A 19,117-nucleotide genomic window follows, 5' to 3' on the forward strand; every position below is an offset into this window, starting at 1 on the left:
TACACCGAGCACAGAACAATCTCCAACAATGCGGACACTCTAATTCCCTCACAAGATCAACCTCATCAACCCTGTCATCAATCAACATAACATTGCAATCCTTAAATGAGCAGTAGAACATCCTGCAATAGTCATCAGCCTCACACAAGGCCTTCCCCCACCGGAGAAACAACTCCGGTGGGAGAATCGACAGACAGTGCTCTGGCTCCAGGGATCCCCTGCATTCAGGAACAGGGCACCCAATGGTGGTGACATTGTTTTGAAGCTTGGAGGACACGTAATTGACCACACAGTCGGAACAGTAAGCATGGCTACAGTCTTTGATCCTAAATGAATCAAGAACAGACTTGGGCTCGGCGCAGATTTCGCAAACAAAAGAACCAACTTCAGAAGTAGCAGTATTACTGCTGGAGGGTTTGGACTCACAAACGATAGTTATCTCCTCCAAAGTTTTGAGCCTTTTGGGATAGGGTACCCTAGAAACCCTAATATCTCCATCCTCAACTAGGGTTGCTTGACAGGCACAGAGGTCTCGTCGCCAGCGAGGATCGTCGCCGATGATGACAGCTTTTTGTGGGGTGTCAATATAGGGAATTCTGTGATCCTCATCCTCTTTGGGTTCGATCAAATTAGGGTTAGGTTTGATCGATTCGAGAGGGGAGTTGAGGATAGTTTTAGCTGAGGCATCAATGATTTCAGCTTCTTGTGGAGGGTCCATAGTGGTATCAGTATCAAAGGTATCCATAGGAGATTGACACTCTTCTCTCTTCATCTTTTCTTAGTAGCTAGGCAGGTCTTCTCAATTTCTTCATGCGACTTCTCCTTATAGCTCAATGACGGCACTACTACCTCTTGATTGTTTCCTCTTTCAGACACTACCTAAAACAGACCCCTAAGAAATTGACCAATATGGGCCAAAAACACAGGAAATTCTTGCATACAGAGAGTACACGATGCAATCTCAGCCCTTTATATGTTGGGATCACCATGGATCTGTATTTATGAAATCTTTCATAGATTATCTGAGATTACTTACCGAGTTATACCGGGTGAAACTGGACAGTGTTGAACTGTTGAAGCTTTGATTTGGCTAGCTTGAAGCTATAAAATTATGGGGAAGGAGTAGCTTTTTTAAGGGCTTTCAATAGGTAGAAGAGCTAAGTTTTGGACTATCGGTTTAAGAAAGTATGACAAAGCAAAACTTTCATTCCAAAGTAGAAGGCCTTCTTATCTTTCAGTGCAAATTTCTGATAGGGAAGAATAAGAAAGTGTCTCCTTGTCTAGTCTCCAATGTGCACAAATCACATACACTCTACAGATTCAACCTCATGTGACCGAACAATTTGAACTCAAAAATGTATCTGACCACAGGTCTAGTCCTTACATATAGAAAGAAAACTTGATGTCCTGCTATTTAAAATGACTGAAACGGATCTGCTTCTGGTTTATCGACTATGATGCCTATGGTGAGCTTCTCCTTCTCAAAGAATAGACTTTCTAGGTTGTATGGCCCGACATAAAAAGGCTCTCCACTCCAGAGACCCTTGGCAAGTTGCTCTTGGATCCTCTCTGTTGCATGGAAAGAGTCCCACCATATATAATCATCAGCATTGTTACATAACTGGTAATCTTTGTCCTTCTTTGTGCCTCCACAGGTGAATGAGCCTCCATATGGTCCGCTTCCGCAACAAGCATTCATTCCATCCTTGAAACCTTTACACATTCAGAGATTAAATTGATCATCATGCATACACATTGTCTGAAATTGTTGTTTCAGCTAGACTTTCCCATAAGCATATAGTTGATGAACTCAAAAAATTGGCATAATTTTCTGGATGATATACAATACAAGTTGCGCGCTTGTTGTTCTAGTGATTAAGACTAAGATCAATTACTCCTGTGTTTCCCCCAAAATGGAGTTTGAGAAGAAAATTTGTTCGCGAAAAGCATAATTTTCTTCTTCAAATGGTTGAAAATCATTGTTGTTTTTCAATGCAACTGAAAAAGGTTATGTACCATATTTGTAAGGATGATCTATTCTTTCCTGGAGCCATTCATAGAAGTTAGAGCTGCAGTACTTGAACTCTTTAAGCACAAATCCAAGGTTTGCCAGCACCGTGTTAAGTGCATCGTTATGCATTAGTGCAAGGGCAGAAGCTCCTTCAAAACAGCCCCGTCTGCCTTTCGTGGCTCTGAGGTTCACAGCTCTAAACGCAGGCAAGCAACCAAGCGGAGCCAACCTCAAGAAACCAAATTTTCTACCTCCTTTCTCATACAGCACCTGCATAAAATGACATAAAGCGAAATTTGGAGGAGAGCCAGGACACCATGTTTAACGAGAACCAGCAGTAAATAGTAAATACTTGAGGCTTACTTGGATTGCCTGCGTCAAGTTTCCGATTACCATCCCCACATATTGTTCAGGGTTATATAGTTCCTGCATTTTTGGATTACCTAAGTAACCTCCCATATAGTCATTGCTTCCAATACTAATGAAATACACTGCTTCTGATATCACTTCCTTTGCCTTCTCTTCTCCCAATTTTTTTGTCAACCGTTTTTGCACCTCTTCAAAGTACCTCAATTGTGTTGGAAGATCAATCGCCTATAAACCACAGAAGTGATCAAAACACTGAACATAAGCAGGGGACAAAGTATCATCAATAGGAAAGCGAATATTAGACCAAGCCGCATTTTAAGACATTTCATCGAACACATTACTTGGTTCACTATATATTGAGAATTGACAGAACAAAATTTTGTTCCGTGAGACTTGCTCCAATGTATATTGTCATCATGTTATATACTACTAGCTGCAGATAGTCAATCTAGATTCAAAAAGATACAAAATTCTATCTAACCAGTGAAAATGAAACACCGTTAAGTAAAGAGAATTTTGATCATCAAAGACCACTTACCAATCCTTGATTGGTTTCCGGAAGAACACCAGCTCCACCAGATGCAAAGTTAACTCCATTTGTATAATCAGAAGTTGGTCCCAAAAATGGAGGGATTAGTGGCAGCTTTGCATACTCCGCTGCCAAAGTTCATGAACAAATACACATCAAAATGACATAGGTGGACAACACACTACACAGTTTCCATGCCATTACCATGTCAGCCTCACTCACCTATGTAGTCTACAATGACACGGCCGTCGGAGAAACGTCCGGTGGGGTGGTCAAAGAAGCCATTCTGGCCGTAGGGCTTGTAATGTGCTTGGTGTTCCGGGATGGTTGTGATGTAGTTGTTGTTGCCAGGATCCACAGTGGAGTCACCGAAAACAAACAAGGCAGCAGTACTAGTAGTAGTACTAGTATCCAATGCCGGGTCTGTAGCAAATGCTCCATGGCAGCTACTCATCATCATCACACAGATCATGGTTAAGTGACTGAAGAGAGAAATAATCTGCAGGGTAGCCATTTTCAGATGGAGGATGGATCAAAATGCAGTTGGCTTTAGGGTCTGGTTTTATCTAGCTTATGTATACAAATAGTAGAGATAGTGTCGGGTGTAGTTGCCAAACTCTTCAATATTTTTTCTTATTAACCTCGTAATCATCAGCATAGGAGGTGCCTAATATTGTCCATTAGCGTATAACCAAAACTAGGGAAATCACTATTTCTAGGTTCTAGCCGGTGAGATTGAATGGTTCAATCAAAACATATATAGATATGTATAGAGGTTGACAATTCAAATTAATAGCCATTGATCGATCTTTGAGGGCTGAAGATTATGAATGTTTGAATCTTCGTTTCATCGTTGATTACTAGAGATATGATGCATTGCATTGAACTACATATATATGAACAATACTAACGTGATTTGGCCAAATATGAAGCCTGAAAATCACTAACAATGCTTTTAGAGTTGTATAGGTAGATCATATATACGTATCATTGAAATTCTATCAAATCACTTTAGGATTTCAACACTTGGTAACAATGAAAATGTTTAGGAAATTATTCCTTTTTATTGAAAATGTACATGTACATCGTTAAACAAGTAACGGTTTAGAGTTGCATGATCAAGTGAAAACTAAAAATTTATATATCCCTAGGCTATGCTTAATATTCATCTACTTTTAAAATGACGTATAAGTCATTGTCTTCAAAAAACAAGACATTTTTCGGAGTTGCAACGCACAACATATCCGATAATGAAAAATAACTTAACTCGTTGTAATACTCTATCGCCAAAAAAAAGTGATGATTGTTAGTGACATAATACCGCCAATACCATCATCAACTAGTCTTGACCACCAGATTAAGATAAACACCTCATTCAAACAACTGAAAAAGAGTAGGCCAAAACATTGGACGGGAGGAAGAGGAAACATAGAATTTCTCATTTAGAAGAGCAAGAACGTACACACAAAAGAAAAAAATAAATAAGAAATTAAAACAAACCAGAAAATAGAAAATCCCCAAAGCGGTGCGTTTTAAGAGGTAAACATAAACAGAACGGGCACAACTTCATCCTCTTCCACACATCGATTCAGAAAGTTTGCTACTTCAGCAAACCCTAACCCCATTTACCAAATTCCCAAACCTTCATAATCCTCCCCCAAATCTCAATTCGAATTTCCAATTGCTCCAATGAAGGCCTCAAAGAAACACTACAAGGATAAAGTCGTTCGCCGCAAGTAAGTCAAAATTTCTCACACTAGCTTTTTTCCTATCCAGTCTTTAGCTTTCAGTGATTTACAGCATTAGAATCGCTCTAGTTCGTTCTCAAGTTCAAATTTTGATCACGAAATTCGTTATGGTTTTGGATGATGAAGCTGATTTGGTAGATTTTGATGTAAATTGTGAAGTTTGGGAATGGAGATTGTGTAGCTGATGCTGTGTTTATGTGCAGAGATGAGAAACCTGAGCTACCGGAGTTGCCGAAATACCGAGACAGAGCTAAGGAGAGAAGAGATGAGAAGAACCCTGATTATGAGGCCAATCAGTTGGGTTCTTTTCATGCCGTTGCGCCGCCGGGGAATGTTGATCTCGGGTAGCTTTCGTGTTCACTTGTGTTAATGACTGTGCTGTTTTGTTAGCATTGTTCATATTTGTGATGGTGTTTCTGTGCAGGGCAGCTGATGTGCATAAGTTGTCGATCGAGAAGAGCAAGTATCTGGGAGGTGTGTTATTTGTTTAGTGTTGGTTTTAGATATGTGATAATCAGTTTGATTAAGATGATTGCAAAGAACAATGCATTTGTTTGGTTTAATTTTTGAAGAGGTATACTGAGCTGGGTTATTGTTCTTCAGGTGATCTGGAACACACACATTTGGTGAAAGGACTGGATTATGCTTTACTTACTAAAGTAAGAAGTGAGATGGATAAGAAGCCAGATGCTGGAGATGATGAGGGTGACGCAAAATCCAGGTGAGTGTACATCGGTTACTTTTTCTAAATGTCAAGGTCTTGAGTCAAAATATGGTTTGTGTTTGCACTTTCTGTAAAATTATTTTGCAAATTTAATGTAGAAACATTAAATTTCATTTGCTAATATGTGATTATGATGACAGAGCATCTAAGGAGGACCAAAAGGTGTCATTTCGAACAGCAACTGCAAAGGTGTGTAACCTTTTGTGATATGATGAGGCATTTTGCTTTCAAGTTATAAGCTGCATGCATTTTTTGTGGCTAATATAAGCCTGTTTGAATTGGTGCCTTGTTTCTGTCTTTCAGTCGGTGTATCAATGGATAGTCAAGCCCCAGACTGTTATCAAAACCAATGAGATGTTCCTGCCTGGTAGATTGTCATTTATTTTTAACATGGTAAGAGTCAAATTTTAAGTTTGTTTTCCCTGTTTAATAATAGCAGTGCAATCTGGTATACTTCTTTGCAAATTCACATTTGAGTAGGAGTGTTTTAGAGGCTCTTGCTTGAGAGTACTAAGCTTGCTATTGTGGGATACTCAATGCGTATGATGTCTCCTTTTCTTAACTTTTTCACCAAAATTTCTTACCTTGCGTTTCAGGAGGGTGGATACACTCATGACATCCCTATGACCTTGCATAGGAGTAAAGCCGACTGTCCACAGCCTGAGGTAAAGTATTCTCAACCACCTGGTGTGACCTTCTTATCTATACTGCACTTATTTATCTGGGTTTGACTTCTACTTAATGTGCAGGAAATGGCAACCGTCAGTTTTGATGGTGCTGTGCTTGAAAAAATATCTGCAAGCATGTCATATCTTCGTGTTGGATCTTCTGGGAAGGCTGCCAAGAAGAAAAAGAAGGGGAAAGATGCAAAAGGTTAGTACCGCTACTATTGCTTTAAAGTAATTAGAAGGGGTCTTTTGGTTTATGCAATGGTAGGTTCTTGATAATTTTCTGTAATAGACTGGCATTGTTCTTATTTTAGTGGTAGCTATGGGAGGCATAAAGCATCCTGAACTTGACTGTAGTTAACAACAGATTTTCTAAGTATACTACAGTTATATCTATATGCTTTATTTTTATATTTCGTATCATATGCTTGATATTTTCTGGAAAAGGTGTTATCCAGAATATGCTGTAATGGGTCAAGATACAAATTCCTTGATACATTTTGAGATGTGATATCATCTGTTTCATCATTCATCTTTTTAGTCCTCTGGTTGATTATTTTCTAATTATCTAAAGTTCTTTTTTGACTCCTTTTAGTTACAGGAAAGATTTCTGTTGGTAATGGATATGCGGAAGAGGATAAGCCTTCAAAACCTGTTGTTGATGTTGCGAAGAATGAAACTAAAAGAGAGTTTTTACCCCCACCTCCGCCACTTCCCAGGAAAAGTCAGATAGATTCAAATGAAAAACAAGGCCCAACTATTGCACGAGCAGATGAGGATGACATTTTTGTAGGTGATGGTGTTGACTATGCTATTCCTGGTAAAGATTTGAGCCATAGTCCTCTTTCTGAGGACATGGAAGAATCTCCCAGGAACAAAGAAAAAGTTTCTTATTTTGATGAACCTGCTTATGGTCCTGTCCAACCCCAAGGGCTTCCGAATGAATGGCAAGAAATGGTACGTGTATCCTAGTCTTTCTCTGTTTCAACGATTCTAGTGCACACTGTTTCCAAACTGAAACTTCACTTGCATTTGTTAATTGATGAGGGATTCTTTGCTGATTGATTGGATGTAGAATGGATACGATGGGACCACACAACAACCAATGGTTGGCCCCTACTCAGGAGAGTGGCAGGAATACCACCAATATACTGAGCAAATGGCCTATCCTGAACAGTACCTCCAGCCAAATATGGAGGGTTATGATGTGCAAGAAGGCCCAACTATACAAGATCCACGCTTTATGACTCAAGAAGAGAAGGATAGGGGTTTAGGGTCTGTGTTTAAGCGGGATGACCAAAGACTTCAACAATTGAGGGAGAAAGATGCTCGAGAAAAGGATCCCAACTTTATCTCGGAGAGTTATTCTGAATGTTATCCGGGCTATCAAGAATATAACCGTGAGGTTGTTGACAGTGACGATGAGGATGACTTGTCAAAAATGGATATGGGTGGACGAGTAAGTATCCCAAGACTAAGTAATTTTCATATTGTGTATAGCGAACTATGCTTGCTTCTTCTGTTTCATTATTCTTTAGATTTGTTTTCTGGCATTCACAATGGAGAAAAGTCTTTGGCAGCAATAACAGGATTAGAGGAACGACAATGTAGCTGTGTTAAGCTGTGTTTCATATGGATAATCCTCATTGTAAAATAATTGTCCTACAATACCATTATAAATTGTGTTGAATCGGTGCTAATGTAGTTGTCAAAATATACTCAACAGGCCAAGGGTCGTCTTCATCGGTGGGACTTTGAGACAGAAGAAGAATGGGCAACATACAATGAACAGAAGGAAGCTATGCCTAAGGCGGCATTCCAGTTTGGCGTGAAGATGCAAGATGGTCGAAAGACAAGAAAGCAAAACAAGGACCAGAAGATCAGTAACGATCTGAACAGGATCAACAAGATACTTGCTAGAAAAAAGTCTGAAAAGGATGGAGATGATGGTGGTGGCCATTACGATGAAGATGTACAGCCTGGCAAGAAACTTCGAGTTTAGAACTAGGAACTCAGATTAACAAATTTTAACTTGTATTGGGGAACTAGGCACTTGACAGGTGCTTCTTTAGAAAGCTGGAAAAGTTCTTTCTATAATATATACACAAACATTTGAAGCTAAATTTTTGAAAGTTTTGTCCATGGTAAGGATGCATCTGCAGGTTATTTTGTGAAATGCATCTTTTCAATTCTGATCAAAAGTACGTGCCCTTGTGAGACTGGTTCTATTATTAATTAATTTATTAAAATTATGGTTATTTTTAGAACCCTTAGCTTATTCACATTTAGGGGTGTGACCTTAAAACCAAAAATACAGAAAAATAATCGCACCAAAGCCGAACCGTAATAGAAAAAACTGCATTGAGCGTGTAAAAAAATGAAAAACCGAAAGATTTGGTTTGGTTTTGGTTTTTAATATTTGGAAATCAAAACTGAACCGAAAAACCGATTATCCTTAAGATAAATATAAATATATTTTTATATATTATCTCTTTTCGGGTATTGCTATTAACATACCTCATCATTAATGAGGCTCATCTATTTTCCTATCCACACATTTTTATTTTATTTACAAACTTGTCACTTAAATTTGATTGATTATTTCAATGAAAAAAAAAATTTGATTGATTATTGGTTCTCACCGTATAAGAACTGTGTTGATAATACCTTCTTTTTATCCGGACTCTCATATATACCAACTTTGAAATTGTTACAAATTGAGATAAAATAAAAATTATGAAATATATGAAAATAAGGAAAGCGTTGGCTACGCCGCAGTACGGTACGCTGCAGGTGGTCTCAGACACGTGGCATTATATTGTCCACACAGCTTATATTCGAAGGGCATATATGTAAATATCTCACTTAACTGCCGTCAACAGTAAAACCACTTATCATAATTAAATGTCGAGTCATTTATGTCATATCACCCTGCTGGTTATCCATAGCCAACTAGTCTGACTGTTTCTCTCTCTCCATGTCAAGGGCTGCAGGTTCTTCTCGACCATGACGGCAGAGATGGAGTCGATGTTAGAGGTCGGAGCCGGAGGTTGGCTCACCGAGAAAGATGATGATCGGCTCTACATGCAACGGAGGAACAAGGATGATGTCGATATTGATATCGATTCCGATCGAGAAGCGCCGGAGTACCGTCGAAATAAAAGATTGATGGTGTTTGAATTGGTTGAAGTTGGGTTGAATCATTCTCTTGGGTTAAGGAGATTGAGGTTGTGGAGCTGTGTTCGACTTCCTCCAGCGCCCTTTTGGCTTATGTCCACTGTTCGTATTGCCCACAACTCCACATCAATACCCAATCTTCTTTCATTCTCAACACGATACCACAATACACATTTAATATGACAACCGATTTCCAAAACTCCCTAACAGAGTTTAACCTTGCAATCAAGCTAAATTAGAATAGAACCCCAAAATATGCCTTTGATAAAGACGTCAAAGCAGCAACTTAACCAGTTCTAAAATCTCCTACTCAATTCAGCAATCATATAAGCTTGACCGTTCACCCCTCGGATTTCATGATCATACGCAGCTCAATCGGTGGCCACAGTCGCCGGAAACACTGCCAAACCGTCGAGATTCTCATCGCCCATTCTCTTTTCTCGTCACTGACCACCAAGTGAGAGGGAGGTTGATTAAAGACTGATTTTACCGAGTTAATAACTTGAAGAATGTTTTTAACTCAGTCTTACATTGTTGCCCTTTAATCAGTCTCGGTGAATAATGTTTTACCAGCTCACGTGAAGTTACATATGTACCCTTCTGTTAACGACGATTCAAAGACGCACAGTACGCTTGGTGTTTTCTATAACTTGCCTGAAAATAAAAGGCTGAGTCCTTAATAAACGACATGCCGTTGAGTATAAACGTGTACGGGACGGGATTATGATCCGAGGGACGAGAAGAAAGTTTTCTTATATACCAAGAACTCTGCTGTCTTCTTCTTCTTCTTCCTCGATTGCTTTATTTTCAGAGTGATCGTAAAACCCTAGAACGAGACAATCTCACGCCCAGCCGATTCCGTTCACGATTTCATTCAATTAACAGCTCCAATTGATTAGCGGTATGTTTACTATTGCGTATTCCCCTAAGTATCTGTTTCGCGGTTTTCGATTTCGGATGAAATTGCCTTAGGAAGATTAGGAACCGAATTCCAATTCATCTATTCGTGTATGGCTGGTTTAAAATTGGAAGCTAGCTTTTGTTTTTTTTGTGCTTTGTTAGGGTTTTGATTGTGCTAAGAGTTTTCTGATTAGGAATATTGATTCAAATTTATGAACTTTGTGTAGTGAATTGCGTAATTGTATGGCGAATTTTGAGGGGAGGTTTTCGTATTCGTCCTATCCTAAGGTTGAGAAAAGCAATACGCAGTATGCTGATGATGACTTCATCGACGCCGATTGGCCTGTGCACGAAGGCGGAGGCGGTACGGCTTACCCGTCGGCTTCGAAAGCCGAGAAGCAGGATTTTTCGTATCCATTTCCCCCCGAATTCGACAGCTTTGGTGATGGATATGACTCCGGCCAGGAGCAATGTGACTCCGTTGAGAATGGTGGGCCGCCGGAGGTGAACTTGAAGAATGTGTTGACCGGGATGATTGCCATTGTGACTGGCCGGAACAAAGCTGCTCCTGCTGCCGGTGGAGCGCCGGAGCAGCAGCAGGAGCGGCCGACTTCGAATGTTTCATTTCTTGGTGCGAAGAAGAATGGTGATACATACTTGCATTCCTCAGTCTACACGCCCAGTGCGCCGCCGCTTTTTGAGCCGGCTGCGTTTAATTACAGTGCCTACAAGGAGGTTTTGGAGGCTGAACCCCCTGAATGGCTTCCTGATAGTTCCAGTACTGTTTGCATGCAGTGCACTTCTCCTTTCACTGCCTTAACTCGTGGGAGACATCATTGCCGATTCTGTGGCGGGATTTTCTGCAGAGCATGTAGTAAGGGGAGGTGCTTGTTGCCAGTCAAGTTTAGGGAGAGGAATCCGCAGAGGGTCTGCGATGCGTGCTATGACAGGCTAGATCCTTTACAGGGTATTCTTATTAACAGCATTAGCAATGCGGCACAAGCAGCAAGGCATGATGTCATGGATTGGACATGTACAAGAGGATGGTTAAATCTTCCTGTTGGTTTCTCCATGGAGCAAGAGATATACAAAGCAACCAACACATTGAAAAGTTACTCCCAGGTGCAATTCTGAATTTCATCTGCGCTGACTTAGCTTGTCTTCCCCTGCTTTAACTAAATAACCTTTACCATAAAGATCTTGTAAAGAGTTGGAAAGTCAGCAATCAATATGCTTAATTTAAGCTGTTTAACTTACCCAAATTCCAATTATTAGTTGCTTGATGATGCCATATCCAATGTTGGGTGTGAATGGGCAGGTTTCAAGGCTGAATCCGGAGAGGTCCATACCCTTGGCTGTTCTCAAAGGAGCCAAAGGCCTGGCAATCCTAACCGTTGCTAAAGCTGGTGCACTACTTTCTTATAAACTTGGTACTGGTTTGGTGGTTTCTCGAAGGTCAGATGGATCATGGTCTGCTCCATCAGCCATATGTTCTGTTGGCTTAGGATGGGGTGCACAGGTAAATTTGCAATCTTTGTAATGTTTGATATCTTTTATTAGCCTTGATATGATTATTTAAATATTGTAGTCATAAAATGTTTTGGCTACTCTATTCCTCTGCAGTAAGTTGGGGAAATTCTTCATATTAACCTAAAACTTCTGAACTATATCTATGATGTTGAAATTTATGCATACTTCTTTCTTTTACCAGATTGGGGGCGAGCTCATGGACTTCATCATTGTCCTTCCTGATCTAAAAGCTGTGAAAACTTTTTCTAGTCGCATGCATTTTTCTCTTGGTGCCGGGTGTAGTGCTGCAGCAGGCCCTATTGGTAGAGTGGTAGAAGCAGATATGCGTGCTGGAGACAGGGGTTCTGCAATGTGCTATACATACAGTTGTAGCAAAGGTATGATAACCTATTCAGACTTGGGCTTTTTTAGCTATAAGATGTAGGATCATAAACATTGCATATGTATGCCTTCATTTGTGTTGAAGTAGACCGGAAATAAATTTGCTTTAAAAGTTACTAGTTGCAAAGCCTGTACCATAGTATTGACATTTTCCATGGGCTTTTCATGTTGAATCTCGGGGTCTGGATGTGGTTAAGCATTTTTGAGAACTTGTCTCTATGCCATTTAGCCTTTCATCTCATGACTGCATCAATTCCCCCTTTAGGACCGATGGTTCAGTGTCATGTCATTTGTTGAATGCTATCCACTGATGTTGCAATATTTGGCAGGTGCATTTGTAGGAGTATCATTAGAGGGAAACATTGTTGCCACAAGGATGGATACAAATCTTCAATTTTATGGTGACCCTTACCTGACGACTAATGATATACTCCTTGGGACAGTGGAAAGACCAAAGGCTGCGGAGCCCCTGTACGGGGCCCTGCAATCCCTCTACTCAAGTCTACAGTCCTAGACAATTCAGTTGCATCTGATCAACTACTTGGTCAAACTTTATGTTTAAAACTGTAAATTAGCTTCGTAATTCTGATCTTCATTGTTGCTTTTGTTTGCAATTGTATATAAGAAGTTTATAGGTATTGGTTTATACGGTTGTTCCATTAACGGTTTACAACACCCCCTCCCCCTTGTGAATTCACTTGAAACTTTACTTGTATATAAGCTACAAATTCATATTTACTTGGTCAGTTGGTCCTCAGTTCTGCATTGGCTTTATGCTTGGTGCATTGGTGGCGCGATTAACATTCCTGGTGCAAGTATCATTTAGGATTGAAGTTCTGAAAACTTCTCTTATTTCCTCGGGATAGAGGTTGTAGCTTGCGTCGAAAATCAGGGGTAATTTGGTAATTCAAAGCTGTCAAAAACCCTAAATTTGATCTAGGGTTGAGAATCCTTATCAACACCTGAGTAAGAATTCCGATAGACCAAGGAAGTAGAGATAGAAACATATATCTTCTCTTCTCCACATCCTACTCTATCTGTTACTCGATTTCTTTCTTCGTTTTATTCCGAGAAAGGGTTTCCATGATCCGGCATAATTTCCCATGATGAAGAACTTAGTAGAAGGACCCAAGGAAATCGTCGTCGAACATAGTAGCCTCAATTTCATGTTAGGTAAACTCTCATTACGCCGCCGGAAGATAACCAAGTCACCGGCGTCTCAGCCTCCGATATTGGAGAACCAAACCCGTCATCATCACACCTTTGATCATGATCATGATCACGATGACATGAACCCACCAAGCTTCTCCGATGGACAGTCTTCTACTAGTACTAGTTTCAATACCCCAAGTGCTACTTTCGTATGTGGTTTGTGTCTTAAGCCTATACAACTAGAAGACTCATTCGACTTCAAGGGCTGTGCCCATTTTTATTGTACTCCATGCATTGTCAAATTTGTAGTCTCCAAGCTGCCAGACAATGTCGATTGGACACTGCACTGCCCTGTACCAACCTGCACCGGTACACTAGACCCCGACTACTGTAGGCCAATCCTCCCAAACGAGGTTTTCGATTCGTGGATGAATGCATTGTGTGATCAGATTGAGCAATCTTCTTATGGTGGTGAAAGCAGTAATAGTAATACTTTTACATGTGATTTTTGTGTTGAGGAAAAGCATCTGAGTGACTCATTTAATGTCAAGGATTGTAGCCATTTTTACTGCCACCAATGCATTGTCAATTTTGTGGTGTCAAAGCTGGAGGACAATGTGACCTCCATTGTGTGCCCCGAGCCGGGCTGCAGAGGAGTGCTAGACTTGCAATACTGTCAGCCGATTCTCCCCAAGGATGTTTTTGATCGGTGGGGGAAGGCCTTGTGTGAAAATGTGATTTTGGGGTCCGAGAGCAATGACAAGTATTACTACTGTCCCTTTAAGGATTGCTCAGCGCTTCTGGTTCTTGATAATCCGGTGGATGAGTATCATGTGTTTAGCTCCAAGTGTCCTCATTGCAAGAGACTGGTTTGCTTGAAGTGCAAGGTTCCTTGGCATACGGAGTTCGATTGCGACAAGTTTCAGAAATTGAGAGACAAGGGTGAAGATGAGATGGTGAAGGAGCTTGCCAAGAAAAGGAAGTGGCGGAAGTGCCCAAAATGCAACTACTATGTTGAGAAAAAAGATGGATGCACTTACATTAGATGCAGGTATGATCTAAATCCCTATATTATCTACTTTGATTTCCTTTTGTCTAGATCCCCATTGCTTTTGAAATCAAACTCCCTGATTTTACATAATGTTATTCATCGATGATCGAAGTTAACCACTACTATTCTTGAGGGATTAAGTTTGAACTGTTGCAGGTGCAGGCATGCTTTCTGTTACAGCTGTGGGATAGCAGCTTCCGTTGATGGTACTCATACATATCATTGTCCAAGTTGTAAACAGTAAAACTCTTTGTTTAGGAATGATTGGTATGTTATTCAAAAAAGGTTTTTCTTTTGTTGTTTTCGTGACAAATGTAAACACTCAAATTAACAGCATTAAGCAAGGTCGTTTAACTTGGTTTTTGTTTTCAAGAATTACCCAATTTTTCATCTTCTTGCATTACACAGGCTGATTACAGACTAGAGAGTAGGGCAACCTAGTTGTTACTCTTTCTTTTTGATTGAACACCACAAGAGTACTACTGATCGAACCACTGCAAATGGAACATACTAAACATAGTCACCTTAACTGAGATCTATATGAACATAACATGTTTGTGTGAGTGTGTGTGTCTGTGTGTGCAGTAGTAGTCTCAATATAGATCCTAGTTTTCCATTCCAAATCCTATATATACTCATCAATTTTTTTTTTCCCCCTTGCGATCACTGCTACCGTCATCCAAATACTCTACTAAATAATAACAGTAGGAAGTAATATACCAACAACCTCGGGAATCCTATCATTGACAATACTCAAAAGTTTTAGTTGAATCATGTATGTATGTGTTTCACCCAATTTAGGTCAGGTGCAGGAGATGGTTCATTGGTTATTATTGCTGATAATATATAGCTAATAATAGATTGCATTGTTCCTAATTGTTCGAGGACAACCTCTTCCTTTTTCACCTATTTGTTCTAGTACATAGTCTTGTCTTTTTCACCTAAATATATTATAGGTTTTGCCTAGTTTGTCCTGGAACAATTAGGAAGCAAGTAACTCCTTTCCAATTTAGAAAGGGATTGCTGATCAAGGAAGGCTAGGCATATTACTTTACTTAAGGGAAATTGGTTATTAATCCTTGTCTTAGTGGGAATAAACGCAACACTTCTGTTTATAAAGGTCACTACGACACCAGACTAGCCTCAATCACAAGCCTCTCTCTTGTTTCTTTTCAAAGTTTTACTGGAATTCATTGTTGTTCTAGTCTTTCGCTTCAAGGATGGGTTTTCTGAAGAGCGTGAAAACTCTAGGAACACTAAAGGGTATGAAGAAAATTGGCAAAGAAGTGGGTAAGATCATCCATACGAGTAGAAAAGTACATGCGGAACATAGTCTGTCTTCAGCTATCGACTACAAATTTTATGATGATCCTGAAGATCTCATGACCCCGCTAATGTCGAGCAACAAAAACAGAAAATCTTCTGATCCTGAAAGCAGTAGTACTAGTAGAAACTCACGGAAGACTAGTATTAGTACCATAAATGCTGAAACCGGGAAACCTTCTGAGCCCAAAAGCAATATTTCTAGCACTAGTTCAGTTAGTAGAACTAGTGCCAGAGATCCAAGTACTACTTTTATGTGTGATATGTGTGTTAAGCCAACTCATCTGAAAGATTCATTCAACATTGAGGGTTGCAACCATTTTTATTGTCAGCAATGCATAGTGGATTTTGTGAGGTCCAAGCTGGAAGACAATGTCACATTCATTGTATGCCCTGAAGCAGCTGCAGGCTGCAGAGGATGGTTAGAACCCGAGTACTGTCGTCCAATCCTCCCAGACGAGCTCTTTGATAGGTGGATCAACGCCGATCATAATGGGCAGCCTTCTGATGCTGAAATCTACAGTAGTAGTCCTGGTAATTTCACATGTTATATCTGTGCTGAACAAGTTCATCTGGAGGACTCATTCGACGTCAAAGGTTGCAATCATTTTTACTGTCAACGATGCGTTGTTAATTTCGTAGTGACCAAGCTCGTAGACAATGTCACATCCATTATGTGCCCTGAAGCAGGCTGCAGTGGAGTGTTGGATCCCGAGTACTGTCGTCTAATCCTTCCAGACGAGCTCTATGATTGGTGGGAGACTGCCTTACAAAGTCAAAATGAGCAATCTTCTAATAATCCTGAAACCAATGATGCTAGTACTAACAGTGACACTAGTACTTTCATATGTGATCTCTGCGTCGAGTCCTTTCCGCTTGAAGAGTCATTCAACATCAAAGGTTGCAGCCACTTTTACTGTCAGCAGTGCATAGTTAACTATGTATCGTCGAAGCTCCAAGACAATGTCACCTCCATCATGTGCCCCGAACCAGGCTGCTGTGGAGTGTTAGACCCTGAGTACTGTCATCCAATCCTACCAAACGACATCTATGACCGGTGGGGAAAAGCCCTATGTGAAAATGTGATCACGGGGTCCGAAAGCTCTACCAACTACTTCTACTGTCCCTTTGCAGATTGCTCAGCACTGTTGATCCGTGACGATGAAATCAATATGTCTGAGTGTCCTCACTGCAAGAGAGTGGTGTGCGCCGAGTGCAGGGTTCCATGGCATATCGAATTTAATTGCGATGAGTTTCAGATGCTGCGTGACAAGGGTGAAGATGAGATGGTGAGAGCGCTAGCCAAGAAGAACAAGTGGAGGAGGTGTAAGAAATGCAAGTACTATGTTGAGAAAGAAGAAGGGTGCATGTACATCAAGTGCAGGTGTGGACATGCCTTCTGCTACAATTGTGGCATAGAAAAAAGCACCGATCACCATACCCGATACTGTTCCTGTGAAAAGAAGGGCAATCGATAGCCGGAATGGCTCTGCCTTCTCCTAGATATATCGTTTTCTTTGTAATCACTAACTGGACTATATGAAGCCATGAAGGTCACGTCAATCTTCAACTTGTGTTCTGTGTAGTACTCTTGCAGTGATTTCTCTTCATGCTTGAAAAGTCAGGGAATCATGGCCACTTCGAACGCATATGCAATTACCTTCGAGAGCTTTACTTTCTGTCATCTTTAGAAATTAGTCATCTTTTCGGTCATATTTTACACATCTCAATCGTTCAGTTAATTGATACTAATGAATAGATCAATACTGCAAAATTTCATCCAACTTGATGATTGTTAAGATACCGAATTAGACTAATTCAATGAACAGACCATAAATCTATCTAACAAGAACTGATTGTATAAATAACGATTATAAAAACCCAAAAGATCATCAAATTCGATGAAACTTGACATAAGTGATATATGCATTGGGTTATACCAACTGAACGGTGGAGATTTGAAAATATGTCCGAAAAGTGAGTCAAATAAGGAATTTCGACACGTTAATTTCAAAGCGAAGCTTCGCTCCAGATAGGAACTGATATATATATATATATATATATATATACATATATACGGATTCGTTCAGAAGCGGAAGTCCGCATAGTCCTTAAAGCGCGGACGTCCCTCCGTTCTCCACCGTCCGGCACTGACGATGCTGCGCCTCCACCCCATCGAACTCTAGCAGCTTCCCCGATCACTTTCCCTCCCTAGCGAGTCTGCCGAATTCTAGTTTTCCGGCGAGATCGATCTTGTTTGAAGTTTTGGGTGATCTCGCTGGAAAACTTGAATTCGGCGGACTCGCCGGGAAAAGAAAGTGATCGAGGACGCTGCTGGAGTCCGCTAGGATGGAAGCGCACCGTCGTCGGCACCGGACGGTGGAGAACAAAGGGACATCCGCACTTTAAGGCATGTGCAGACGTCCGCCTCTAATCGGGCCTATATATACATAAATTTTCTCAGGTGCGGATGTCAGCATTTATTCTTACGGTGCGGATTTCCACTTTACACTCACTTTTCAATCGAATTTTCACATCTCCACCGTCTAGTATTTAGACACTAATGTATATATCATCTCTGCAAATTTTTAGCCAATTTGGTTATCATTAAAGCACTCAACACTGTGTTTTTCTGTTATAAACATGAACGGTTCAAGTTCGACAGAATTATGTTCATCCATTGGTTTAGTCGAGTTTGAGTGTCTTAATGATAATCAAATTGGCTGAAATTTTGCAGAGATGATCTATACATTAGTATCTAAAGACTAGACGGTAGGGATGTGAAAATTCGATTGAAAAATTGGTATAAAATGAAAATCCGCACCGTAAAAATAAATGCTGACATCCGCACATGAGAAAATATATATATATATATATACACACACCATTAAATTTCCAAGTTCACTAAGAGACTCGATGGAACTTTTATTGAGAGGCTTTAGCTCATCATGCTGTAAAAGAAGGCAACAGTCTCAACGTCATGATACAACAGTACGTAATCTGCAAGAACAATGAAGCAGCTAGACAAGTAGCCGGAAATGCATGGATGGGGATCATATATGCAGTTGTCGTATATATGCATGGTAAAACCTGAAAGCAAAGAAGCAACAACCCAGTTAAAAGTAAAACCTGAACACAATAATAAATAAATAAAGAACTTGATTCTCCAAATCTCCAAATAAAGGAATATGGAACACAATAACAAAGCAACGTTCATTTTTGCAGAAGGCTGCTGCAACGTCTCTCCACTCATCTCTGCTGCTAAAGAATAATACTAATAAAAAAGAAAAACCCATCTAGATCAAATTTCAAGTTCCAAAATTAGATGCTTAATGAGTTAATGTTACCAAACTCACAGTAAAGTCAGTAACTCAGCACCAGGCACGGCGCTCAGCCAAAACGTGGTGCCTTTCTGACGTGTCCACGCTCCCCCACTCCCCTCTTTTCCATTTAAACCTCCTTCGTGGCCCCTTTCCTTTTCCATAAACAACAGTATACCACTCAAATCAAATCACCTCTAGCTCTTTCTCTCTGTAATTCTCTACTGACCAATT

At 40.2% G+C, this 19,117-nt stretch overlaps 5 protein-coding genes across 5 annotated transcripts; 4 read left to right on the forward strand and 1 right to left on the reverse strand.

Annotated features, from left to right (window-relative positions):
* Positions 1-1,252: 1,252 nt before the first annotated feature.
* On the reverse strand, positions 1,253-3,379 carry LOC101307531 (GDSL esterase/lipase 5-like). Its single transcript, XM_004287625.1, has 5 exons — positions 3,132-3,379; positions 2,919-3,037; positions 2,375-2,605; positions 2,017-2,281; positions 1,253-1,713 (listed from the first exon to the last, which is right to left on the reverse strand). Exons 1-5 carry the CDS (start codon positions 3,367-3,369, stop codon positions 1,415-1,417), a joined length of 1,152 nt encoding a protein of 383 aa, XP_004287673.1. The 5' UTR covers positions 3,370-3,379; the 3' UTR covers positions 1,253-1,414.
* Positions 3,380-4,528: 1,149 nt separating this feature from the next.
* On the forward strand, positions 4,529-8,169 carry LOC101307827 (protein Red-like). The gene is made up of 11 exons (XM_004287626.1): positions 4,529-4,645; positions 4,861-5,001; positions 5,082-5,131; positions 5,261-5,378; positions 5,522-5,570; positions 5,685-5,774; positions 5,978-6,046; positions 6,131-6,254; positions 6,651-7,006; positions 7,125-7,508; positions 7,776-8,169. The coding sequence occupies exons 1-11, from the start codon at positions 4,599-4,601 to the stop codon at positions 8,049-8,051; spliced, it is 1,704 nt and encodes a 567-aa protein (XP_004287674.1). The 5' UTR covers positions 4,529-4,598; the 3' UTR covers positions 8,052-8,169.
* A 1,831-nt stretch (positions 8,170-10,000) lies between these two features.
* Positions 10,001-12,793, forward strand: LOC101308120. The gene is made up of 5 exons (XM_004287627.1): positions 10,001-10,127; positions 10,354-11,248; positions 11,445-11,645; positions 11,838-12,033; positions 12,367-12,793. The coding sequence occupies exons 2-5, from the start codon at positions 10,370-10,372 to the stop codon at positions 12,549-12,551; spliced, it is 1,461 nt and encodes a 486-aa protein (XP_004287675.1). The 5' UTR covers positions 10,001-10,127; positions 10,354-10,369; the 3' UTR covers positions 12,552-12,793.
* Positions 12,794-13,143: 350 nt separating this feature from the next.
* Positions 13,144-14,484, forward strand: LOC101296714 (putative uncharacterized protein At4g01020, chloroplastic-like). Its single transcript, XM_004288961.1, has 2 exons — positions 13,144-14,240; positions 14,397-14,484. Exons 1-2 carry the CDS (start codon positions 13,144-13,146, stop codon positions 14,482-14,484), a joined length of 1,185 nt encoding a protein of 394 aa, XP_004289009.1.
* A 976-nt stretch (positions 14,485-15,460) lies between these two features.
* Positions 15,461-17,041, forward strand: LOC101297005. The gene has a single exon (XM_004288962.1). It carries the CDS (start codon positions 15,461-15,463, stop codon positions 17,039-17,041), a length of 1,581 nt encoding a protein of 526 aa, XP_004289010.1.
* The last annotated feature ends 2,076 nt before the right edge of the window (positions 17,042-19,117 follow it).

The sequence above is a fragment of the Fragaria vesca genome, linkage group LG1, assembly GCF_000184155.1.
Source record: "Fragaria vesca subsp. vesca linkage group LG1, FraVesHawaii_1.0, whole genome shotgun sequence".
Lineage (NCBI taxonomy): Eukaryota > Viridiplantae > Streptophyta > Magnoliopsida > Rosales > Rosaceae > Fragaria > Fragaria vesca.

Bases quoted from the DNA above. Each gene is read 5' to 3' on its own strand.
- LOC101297005 (XM_004288962.1), top strand. From the start codon at position 15,461: ATGGGTTTTCTGAAGAGCGTGAAAACTCTAGGAACACTAAAGGGTATG.
- LOC101296714 (XM_004288961.1), top strand. From the start codon at position 13,144: ATGAAGAACTTAGTAGAAGGACCCAAGGAAATCGTCGTCGAACATAGT. The intron at 14,241-14,396 runs GTATGATCTAAA...GAACTGTTGCAG, and splicing joins TGCACTTACATTAGATGCAG to GTGCAGGCATGCTTTCTGTT.
- LOC101308120 (XM_004287627.1), top strand. From the start codon at position 10,370: ATGGCGAATTTTGAGGGGAGGTTTTCGTATTCGTCCTATCCTAAGGTT. The intron at 11,646-11,837 runs GTAAATTTGCAA...TTCTTTTACCAG, and splicing joins GCTTAGGATGGGGTGCACAG to ATTGGGGGCGAGCTCATGGA. The intron at 12,034-12,366 runs GTATGATAACCT...AATATTTGGCAG, and splicing joins TACATACAGTTGTAGCAAAG to GTGCATTTGTAGGAGTATCA.
- LOC101307531 (XM_004287625.1), bottom strand. From the start codon at position 3,369: ATGATGATGAGTAGCTGCCATGGAGCATTTGCTACAGACCCGGCATTG. The intron at 3,038-3,131 runs GTGAGTGAGGCT...GAACTTTGGCAG, and splicing joins TGTCATTGTAGACTACATAG to CGGAGTATGCAAAGCTGCCA. The intron at 2,606-2,918 runs GTAAGTGGTCTT...TGTGGTTTATAG, and splicing joins CGGAAACCAATCAAGGATTG to GCGATTGATCTTCCAACACA.
- LOC101307827 (XM_004287626.1), top strand. From the start codon at position 4,599: ATGAAGGCCTCAAAGAAACACTACAAGGATAAAGTCGTTCGCCGCAA. The intron at 5,379-5,521 runs GTGAGTGTACAT...TTATGATGACAG, and splicing joins GAGGGTGACGCAAAATCCAG to AGCATCTAAGGAGGACCAAA. The intron at 6,255-6,650 runs GTTAGTACCGCT...TTTTAGTTACAG, and splicing joins GAAGGGGAAAGATGCAAAAG to GAAAGATTTCTGTTGGTAAT.